Below are 10,406 nucleotides of genomic sequence, written 5' to 3'. Positions count from 1 at the left end.
TCTGATCAGGGCCTGATTTAGACCTAGGACACCAGGTGGGTGCAAATAATGATCAGGTAGAAAACCAGCAGCAGGCTCCGGACCACGTTGTCAGAGTCCCTGCTCTATACGGTGATTAGCTAGATCCCCCAATTATCACTCAGCAGGGGACAGGGAGGGTTAGGTTTTATGTGAGTTACAAACCTCAGCCTGACCTTTCACCTCACAGTTAAGAGTTCATTCAGGGACAGAATGTTGGGGGCATGATGTCACCTGATCAAACAGATTAAAATAACAGCCGTTTCTTTCAAGGGAAATCCTACATGGACCCAAAATGTCTTGAATGATCGGTCACACACACAACATTAAGAAAGACATCCCCTTTATTGACTGACAGATCATAGGAACAATATACTATAGGCACAAGAACGTCACTGCTCTTTATTCAGGTTATCCAATGTCTTTCTCCAGTGCTTTTATAGAATGATACACATTACTGCTGTACAACAAGCCCAACTGGTATTCTGTTCTAACAAACTGTACATGACGACATCATGCAACATGGGCACTGATCTGACCAACAAGCTCCCCTCAAATAACAAGGCAATAAAATACCTAACCCATGTGAATATCAGACCATTGTCAGACAATCTTTAATCTAGAACATAGTTGTTAGACAATCCAAAAGATTCCATAAGTGTGCATTTAAGTAAAAGGTAGAAATTAATTGTGAATAGAATGTCCTCAGTTTCTTCAGACTAGCTTTATTCAAAACTCAAAAGGCTGTGATCAATGTAGTACTATACAACGGGTGGGTCTAATCCTAAATTAAAACCAGATTCCAGCTGGTGTCTATTCCAGAAGTTACCACCAGCTAAATCTATGACGTTAAAATGCTTATTTACTCTGTTCCATCTGACTGTGCAATCCACTGTCTCATCAGCCCAGCCAGGCAATTTATATACTTGATCTCCACTATAAAAATCATCTAGACATTCTCATTTCTTTTAGACTAAAATGTAGTTTTCAACAGTGGACATTGGTATAAAACTTTGTCTGTCCGACATTTAAGTGATTGTGTAAGCTGTGTTGTTGAGAGACCACATTTTCTATGCCAGGTGAAATCCCACCTCATTAGCTCATTGTTACAGCTTAAACAAATGCAGCTACAATTGTTATTCTGTCTGCTCTGTTTGACGTGACAGTAAGTTAGCCATAGTTGGCTAGCTAGCAAGAAATAAGAACCAATAGAACGAACGACCAGTCCGCTTGGGGTAGCAACCCGAGATGTGTGTCGGGACTTTATCTTATGGAAGTTTGAAATAGTATGAATGAATTCATCGAAATAACGTTTTTAATGAAAATATGTCAATCATTATTTCAATAGGTTGGTAACCCGTTGTATAAAAGTGATAATGCCCTGGAAGCCGGTGTTAAAAGAGATTGTATTGTCTATTGGCCTAACACGCGTACCAATATACCCTCCATTAAAAACAGATAGGACTCTTCAGTCAAAAACAAACTATAGCCAGCCAGTCTTCAACATACTTGATGTTCCTGACAAGTCATGTTCTCTGATAAAGATCTCTACTCAATAAAACAGGATTATTAATGATGAAGTCTAATATTCATTATTTGTAATAAATTATCTTTAGCTAGGCATGTGTGTTTTCTGTTCTTGAACCACCCACCAAGTAAAGATAATTTTGAGAAAAGGTCATTTTTATAGCGATAGATATACCTGGACAATGTGTGTCTAGTTTGAGTCAGAAGCCTTTTAACCCTGATATAGAGATATATACAAATCCTTAATATAAAACAACCACCTAGACTTCCCAACCATATGGAAGAACTAGTTAAAAATGTATTCAAATCAACGTCAAGGCCTCCATCTTCCTACAGGAGAACGCGGTCAGAAATACCTAATCCAAATACCTCCGGTTTCATCCCAAAAGGCACCCTTTTCCCTATATAGTGCACTACTTCAGACCAGGGCCTATAGGGCGTAGGGTGGCATTTGGTACAAATCTTCAGAATGAAACAGACTCCTCATGTTGATCAGTAATGTTCTTACATGTCATCATCCTATACAGCACGATGTCATCATCCTATACAGCACGATGTCATCATCCTATACAGCACGATGTCATCATCCTATACAGCACGATGTCATCATCCTATACAGCACGATGTCATCATCCTATACAGCACGATGTCATCATCCTATACAGCACGATGTCATCATCCTATACAGCACGGTGTCATCATCCTATACAGCACGATGTCATCATCCTATACAAGGTCTCTTATGCTTGGTTTGAGGAGAGGATTGGCAGACGAACGTTGCCTCTCTGCAGACATAAGCCAACGGCAGACAGCCTTGCTCCTCAAGTCTCCTCTTCGGGCACCAATCACCTTCCCGGGAGGAGCAGGGGGAGGGGCTTGGCGTGGCAGGGGTGAGATGGAGAGCGGTGTAACGTAAAGTACTGAGCGCAGGTTGTCACTGGACGGAGGAGGAAGGGAGGACAGGTATTGAGGGAGGTGGCACCTCCTGGTCTCTCCTCAACAGGAGCAGTTCCCACAGCCCTTGACACTGTTCATGATCTCCTCCTGTAGTTTCTTCCTCTCCTCCTCCTTCTGGCTGAGTCTCTCTGGCTGCAGTTCCGCCGGGCTGTTCTTAATGTTCAGTATCTTACTGTTCTGAGTGTTCCACAGGTCAGCATACAGAGAGCCTGGAGTAGCCAGGAGAGAGTGGTGGTCCCCTCGCTCTGCTATCTTACCCTGGAGGAGGAGGGGAGACAGAGGATTAAACTATTATAAAATCTAGTCAGACTAAAGTCCCATGTAAAAAGGACTTTGACACAGAATTAAGTATTGAATGGGAGACATACAGAATGAATGTTAATATCAAGTCTAGAGTGAACAGAGTCAACTCTCCCTTTCCTCGTAACTGTTTCTACAGACACGGTTTCTAACTCAGTGACTTAATGAGCCGAGACCACGGCGATGCGGCAAAACAGACCTCCTCCTCGCGACAATGACCTTCTGATCTCTCCATCTGACTGCCTCTGCTCCCGTAGGAACACAGGAAACATCAACAACAACTTTCAGAGCGCTACGACTCACCACACGACAAGCAAACCAAGCCTCAGTCCTCTCCAGCCTCTCCAGTCCCCAGCCTCTCCCCTTTCCAGTCCCCAGCCTCTCCCCTTTCCAGTCCCCAGCCTCTCCCCTTTCCAGTCCCCAGCCTCTCCCCTTTCCAGTCCCCAGCCTCTCCTATAAGTAATATTGAGGCAGCTTATTGTAATGCTTGGCCTATCCTATAAGTACGCACTAAATCATTGCCCACGTTACACATTAAATATATTGAGGCAAAAATGACAGAAACTAGTCTACAATTAGCAAAATAGCGTGCGTGTGTCGCAGGTTGTTCTGGTGCGTGTGTCGCAGGTTGTTCTGGTGCGTGTGTCGCAGGTTGTTCTGGTGCGTGTGTCGCAGGTTGTTCTGGTGCGTGTGTCGCAGGTCGTTCTGGTGCGTGTGTCGCAGGTCGTTCTGGTGCGTGTGTCGCAGGTCGTTCTGGTGCGTGTGTCGCAGGTCGTTCTGGTGCGTGTGTCGCAGGTCGTTCTGGTGCGTGTGTGTGTTGCAGGTTGTTCTGGTTGATGGAAATGTAGCTAGCTCACTAACCAAATGCACCAAGACAGGGAAATGTTGGCAGACGCCCAGATTTGGGACCTGAATGATATTTGAGGTAGAAGAAATCGTGGTTTACTAGCCAAAATCCTTAAACATGTCCTCCAGTGATTTCTTCACTTTTCCTGTCGATAAATTATATCCCAAGTACGGAATTACAGGAAAGTACTACTTCATAAAGTTCGGTTTATCTAAAAAAAAAATTAAAAAAAATTGTTTTGTTTTATCCCTTCAAGGTGTGTACTTTACTGTATTTATACTTGGGATATCGCTTTTCAACAGGAAAAGTAATTTAGTATTTTTTTTAAAAGTAGAAGATCGCTGGAGAACGTCTTTAAGCTCCCTCTCTGGACGTATCACTTTGAGAAAGAAGGTCTTCTTACCTTGTTGAGTACGATGATCTCGTCTGCGTCTACGATGGTGGACAGTCTGTGAGCGATGAACACCGACGTCCGGTTCTGGACCAGACCCTTCATGGAATTAAGAATGTTCTAGAAGAAGTACACAGAATCACCATGAAGTGTTAGAAATAGTTATAAAACAGCTTACAACATAGGGACATTAAGTGTTTGATCAGAAATAGTTCTAGAAGGTTCCAGAACAGAGGAACATCAAATATTATAAATGGTTGTAGAAGGTTCCAGAACAGAGGAACATCAAATATTAGAAATGGTTCTAGAAGGCTCCAGAACAGAGGAACATCAAATATTAGAAATGGTTCTAGAAGGTTCCAGAACAGAGGAACATCAAATATTAGAAATGGTTCTAGAAGGTTCCAGAACAGAGGAACATCAAATATTACAAATGGTTCTAGAAGGTTCCAGAACAGAGGAACATGAAGTGGTTCTAAAAGGTTCCAGAACAGAGGAACATGAAATGAAAGTCATCCAAGGGTTTTTCTTTATTTGTATCATGTTCTACATTGTAGAATAATAGTGAAGACAAACTATGGAATTACACATGGAATCATGTAGTAACAAAATACAAATAAATACAAATAAAGTGTTAAAAAATAATCTAAATATTTTGTAGTATTTGAGATTCTTCAAAAGTAGCCACCCTTTGCCTTGACAGCTTTGCACACTCTTGGCATTATCTCAACCAGCTTCATGAGGTAGTCACCTGGAATCCATCAAGACCTATGATGCAACTGGCTCTCATGAGGACCGCCACAGGAAAGGAAGACCCAGAGTTACCTCTGCTGCAGAGGATACGTTCATTAGAGTTAACTGGCTCTCATGAGGACCGCCACAGGAAAGGAAGACCCAGAGTTACCTCTGTTGCAGAGGATAAGTTCATTAGTTATCAGTCTCAGAAATTGCAGCCCAAATAAATGCTTCAGAGTTCAACAGACACGTCTCAACATCAACTGTTCAGAGGAGACTGTGTGAACCAGGCCTTCATGGTCAAATTGCTACAAAGAAACCACTACTAAAGGACACCAATAAGAAGAAGACACTACTTGGGCCAAGATAAACAAGCAATGGACAGACCGATGGACATTCTGTCCTTTGATTTTTGGTTCCAACCGATGTGTCTTTGTGAGACGCATAGTAGGTGAACGGATGACCTCAGCATGTGTGGTTCCCACCGTGAAGCATGGAGGAGGAGGAGGTGTGTGGTTCCCACCGTGAAGCATGGAGGAGGAAGAGGTGTGTGGTTCCCACCGTGAAGCATGGAGGTGGTGGTGTGGGTGTGCTTTGCTGGTGACATGGGGGGGCATAATGAGACAGGGGGAGGGGGCATAATGAGACAGGGGGAGGGGGCATAATGAGACAGGGGGAGGGGGCATAATGAAGCTTGGGAGGGGCTGAGTGCAGGGAAAACAATCGCACGTGACAGTATTGAAAAGGGACTGATAAGGGGAGAAACCGTTGAAGGCTCATATCACTTAGTTCCCTGCTTAGCAAGAATGATGCAATGTTTAGAGATAAGGAGGAGACTCCACCCACAGTGGGGTATGAATACCACCATGGGGGAAGCCATGTCTTTGTTCTGAATTACAGCCGTGATGACCCTTTGGGAAGAATTAAACTTGGTTAAGCTTCTCTTGTGTCAGTGAGTTCTTTACTCTGAAAAATTAGAACCCAACAGTATAGAATACAGTAATATATATATACATACTTGAGTTGGAACGCAGAGTGAAGGAAAAGCAGCCAACAAGTTCTCAGCATATGTGGGATATCCTACAAGACTTTTGGAAAAGCATTCCAGGTGAAGCTGGTTGAGTGAAAGCTTTGCACACTGTTGGCAGTCATCAAGGTGAAGGGAGGCTTTTTGAAGAATCTCAAATATAAAATCTATTTTGATTTGTTTAACACTTTTTTTGGTTACTACATGATTCCATATGTGTTATTTCATAGTTTTGATGTCTTCACTTCCCCCCCCCACACACGTTTCCATGGCAATTCCATTGTTTTGGTCGAGTTCCATTGACCTCTTTACTGCATCTATTATAACTAGTTCTAGAATGTTGTAGAGAAACAGGAAGTAAAGAAAAGTACAGGTAATTCAGTATGAAACTATAACAGGACATGTGGCCTGTTCTCTCCAACTTCAGGGCACAGTGAACTCTATCCCCTAACATCTACACAGCTGATTGGTGAACAGAGTTGAGCTGCAGAAGAGACAACAGCTGATTCTGTGTGTGTGTGTGGGGGTTACCTCCTCAGTGATAGAGTCCAGTGAGGAGGTAGCTTCGTCATACAGCAGGATAGGAGGGTTCTTCAGTATGGCCCTGGCTATGGCCACACGCTGCTTCTCCCCACCTGAAACACACACAGCAAATCAATAATGCTGTCTTGACACACACGGCAACAGACAGGACAGAAAGCAAACATACCTAGAACTAGGTGAGACTGGTAGATATAGAAAGCCCCAGTAGTAACAGTAAGAGAAGAGCACAGTAGAACAGACTGGCTGTTAGGAGCCACAGAGCCTTGGACTCTGATGAACTCATGTTAACACTAGCTTCAGTCACATCCTCATCAACACTAGATACCAGACTGGAGGCTTCTCCTGGTCCCTCTCTACTAGACAACTAGCTTCACAACACTAGTAGATACCAGACTGGAGGCCTCTCCTGGTCCCTCTACACTAGACAACTAGCTTCACAACACTAGATACCAGACTGGAGGCCTCTCCTAGTCCCTCTATACTAGACAACTAGCTTCACAATACTAGATAACCAGACTGGAGGCCTCTCCTGGTCCCTATATACTAGACAACTAGCTTCAGTCACATCCTCATCAACACTAGATACCAGACTGGAGGCCTCTCCTGGTCCCTCTACACTAGACAACTAGCTTCAGTCACATCCTCATCAACACTAGATACCAGACTGGAGTCCTCTCCTGGTCCCTCTACACTAGACAACTAGCTTCAGTCACATCCTCATCAACACTAGATACCAGACTGGAGTCCTCTCCTGGTCCCTCTATACTAGAGAACTAGCTTCACAACACTAGATACCAGACTGGAGGCCTCTCCTGGTCCCTCTATACTAGACAACTAGCTTCACAACACTAGATACCAGACTGGAGGCCTCTCCTGGTCCCTCTATACTAGACAACTAGCTTCACAACACTAGATACCAGACTGGAGGCCTCTCCTGGTCCCTCTATACTAGACAACTAGCTTCACAACACTAGATACCAGACTGGAGGCCTCTCCTGGTCCCTCTATACTAGACAACTAGCTTCACAACACTAGATACCAGACTGGAGGCCTCTCCTGGTCCCTCTATACTAGACAACTAGCTTCACAACACTAGATACCAGACTGGAGGCCTCTCCTGGTCCCTCTATACTAGACAACTAGCTTCACAACACTAGATACCAGACTGGAGTCCTCTCCTGGTCCCTCTACACTAGACAACTAGCTTCAGTCACGTCCTCATCAACACCTAGATACCAGACTGGAGTCCTCTCCTGGTCCCTCTATACTAGACAACTAGCTTCACAACACTAGATACCAGACTGGAGTCCTCTCCTGGTCCCGCTACACTAGACAACTAGCTTCAGTCACGTCCTCATCAACACCTAGATACCAGACTGGAGTCCTCTCCTGGTCCCTCTATACTAGACAACTAGCTTCACAACACTAGATACCAGACTGGAGGCCTCTCCTGGTCCCTCTATACTAGACAACTAGCTTCACAACACTAGTAGATACCAGACTGGAGTCCTCTCCTGGTCCCTCTATACTAGACAACTAGCTTCAATCACACTCATCAACACTAGATACCAGACTGGAGGCCTCTCCTGGTCCCTCTACACTAGAAAACTGGCTTCAATCACACTCATCAACACTAGATACCAGACTGGAGTCCTCTCCTGGTCCCTCTATACTAGACAACTAGCTTCACAACACTAGTAGATACCAGACTGGAGTCCTCTCCTGGTCCCTCTATACTAGACAACTAGCTTCACAACACTAGATACCAGACTGGAGGCCTCTCCTGGTCCCTCTACACTAGACAACTAGCTTCACAACACTAGATACCAGACTGGAGGCCTCTCCTGGTCCCTATATACTAGACAACTAGCTTCACAACACTAGTAGATACCAGACTGGAGGCCTCTCCTGGTCCCTCTATACTAGACAACTAGCTTCACAACACTAGTAGATACCAGACTGGAGTCCTCTCCTGGTCCCTCTATACTAGACAACTAGCTTCACAACACTAGATACCAGACTGGAGTCCTCTCCTGGTCCCTCTATACTAGACAACTAGCTTCACAACACTAGATACCAGACTGGAGGCCTCTCCTGGTCCCTATACACTAGACAACTAGCTTCAGTCACGTCCTCATCAACACCTAGATACCAGACTGGAGTCCTCTCCTGGTCCCTCTATACTAGACAACTAGCTTCACAACACTAGATACCAGACTGGAGGCCTCTCCTGGTCCCTCTACACTAGACAACTAGCTTCACAACACTAGATACCAGACTGGAGGCCTCTCCTGGTCCCTCTATACTAGACAACTAGCTTCACAACACTAGATACCAGACTGGAGTCCTCTCCTGGTCCCTCTATACTAGACAACTAGCTTCACAACACTAGATACCAGACTGGAGTCCTCTCCTGGTCCCTCTACACTAGACAACTAGCTTCAGTCACGTCCTCATCAACACCTAGATACCAGACTGGAGTCCTCTCCTGGTCCCTCTATACTAGACAACTAGCTTCACAACACTAGATACCAGACTGGAGGCCTCTCCTGGTCCCTCTATACTAGACAACTAGCTTCACAACACTAGATACCAGACTGGAGGCCTCTCCTGGTCCCTCTATACTAGACAACTAGCTTCACAACACTAGATACCAGACTGGAGTCCTCTCCTGGTCCCTCTACACTAGTCAACTAGCTTCAGTCACGTCCTCATCAACACCTAGATACCAGACTGGAGTCCTCTCCTGGTCCCTCTATACTAGACAACTAGCTTCACAACACTAGATACCAGACTGGAGTCCTCTCCTGGTCCCTCTACACTAGACAACTAGCTTCAGTCACGTCCTCATCAACACCTAGATACCAGACTGGAGTCCTCTCCTGGTCCCTCTATACTAGACAACTAGCTTCACAACACTAGATACCAGACTGGAGGCCTCTCCTGGTCCCTCTACACTAGACAACTAGCTTCAGTCACGTCCTCATCAACACCTAGATACCAGACTGGAGTCATCTCCTGGTCCCTCTACACTAAACTAACTGACTTTTTGTCTTCTCTAAAGCACCGGCTGTAATTCGTTGTCTTTGAATGGTGTTTGGAAGATTATCAAGGTTAAAGTTGAATCATTTCAAACAAAGATGATTATGGCTTTACAAGCAGTCTATTACTATGTTATCTGTCCAAAGACAGCCGTGCCAAGCATCTCCCCGTCCCTACCTGACAGTTTGAGTCCCCTCTCGCCGACCTGAGTGTCGTATCCATGGGGCATCCTGAGGATGGCGTCGTGGATCCCTGCCAGCCGTGCCACCTGGTACACCTCCTCTGGCGTGGCGTTGATGTTCCCGTACTGAAGGTTGTAGAAGATGGTGTTGTGGAAGAGCACTGCATCCTGGGTAGGAAGGGAGGGGTAGAGAGAGCGACAGAGCGAGCGAGAAGAGGAAACAGTACAGTCAGCTCAACTTGAGGAGGAGACACATCGGGAGGAGACACATCGGGAGGAGACACATCGGGAGAAGACACAACGGGAGGAGACACAACGGGAGAAGACACAACGGGAGAAGACACAACGGGAGAAGACACAACGGGAGAAGACACAACGGGAGAAGACACAACGGGAGAAGACAACGGGAGAAGACAAAATAAAGTGATGGAACACACTGAACAAAGAAAACCTGTTCTTTCAACATCTGCCCCCTTGTTGTCCGAGTTTATTGTTGTGAGAGTTTATTGTTGTCCGAGTTTATTGTTGTCCAATTCAACTTAATAAAGGATCAGTAAGTTCATCAAATCAAGGCAGTTTTACCTGTGGTACCACCCCTACGGCCCGTCGCAGGCTGTCCAGTCCAACGTCTCTGATGTTCTGTCCAGCGATGTAGATGTTTCCCTTCTGGGGCTCGTAAAACCGGAACAACATACGCATTATGGTGCTCTTCCTGAAACAACACAGAACCATGGTTACTATGGTGCTCTCTCTAATTCGCTCTCTTTCTTTCTTTCTCTCGGAGGACCTGAGCCCTAGGACCATGCCTCAGGACTACCTGGCATGATGACTCCTTGCT

At 45.2% G+C, this 10,406-nt stretch overlaps 1 protein-coding gene across 1 annotated transcript in view; it reads right to left on the bottom strand.

The window, feature by feature from the left end:
* Window positions 1-344: 344 nt before the first annotated feature.
* LOC139366600 (iron-sulfur clusters transporter ABCB7, mitochondrial-like) overlaps window positions 345-10,406 on the bottom strand; it is a 48,792-nt gene continuing 38,730 nt past the window's right edge. The window contains exons 12-16 of the mRNA XM_071104283.1: window positions 10,151-10,280; window positions 9,565-9,736; window positions 6,334-6,437; window positions 4,053-4,160; window positions 345-2,760 (exon numbers count right to left, since the gene is read on the bottom strand). Of these exons, the coding sequence (XP_070960384.1) occupies window positions 2,542-2,760; window positions 4,053-4,160; window positions 6,334-6,437; window positions 9,565-9,736; window positions 10,151-10,280 (733 nt within the window). The 3' untranslated portion in view covers window positions 345-2,541. The remainder of the gene's footprint in view (window positions 2,761-4,052; window positions 4,161-6,333; window positions 6,438-9,564; window positions 9,737-10,150; window positions 10,281-10,406) is intronic.

Source organism: Oncorhynchus clarkii, chromosome 14 (assembly GCF_045791955.1).
Source record: "Oncorhynchus clarkii lewisi isolate Uvic-CL-2024 chromosome 14, UVic_Ocla_1.0, whole genome shotgun sequence".
NCBI classification, from domain to species: domain Eukaryota; kingdom Metazoa; phylum Chordata; class Actinopteri; order Salmoniformes; family Salmonidae; genus Oncorhynchus; species Oncorhynchus clarkii.
This window is presented reverse-complemented; position numbering and strand designations above follow the sequence as displayed.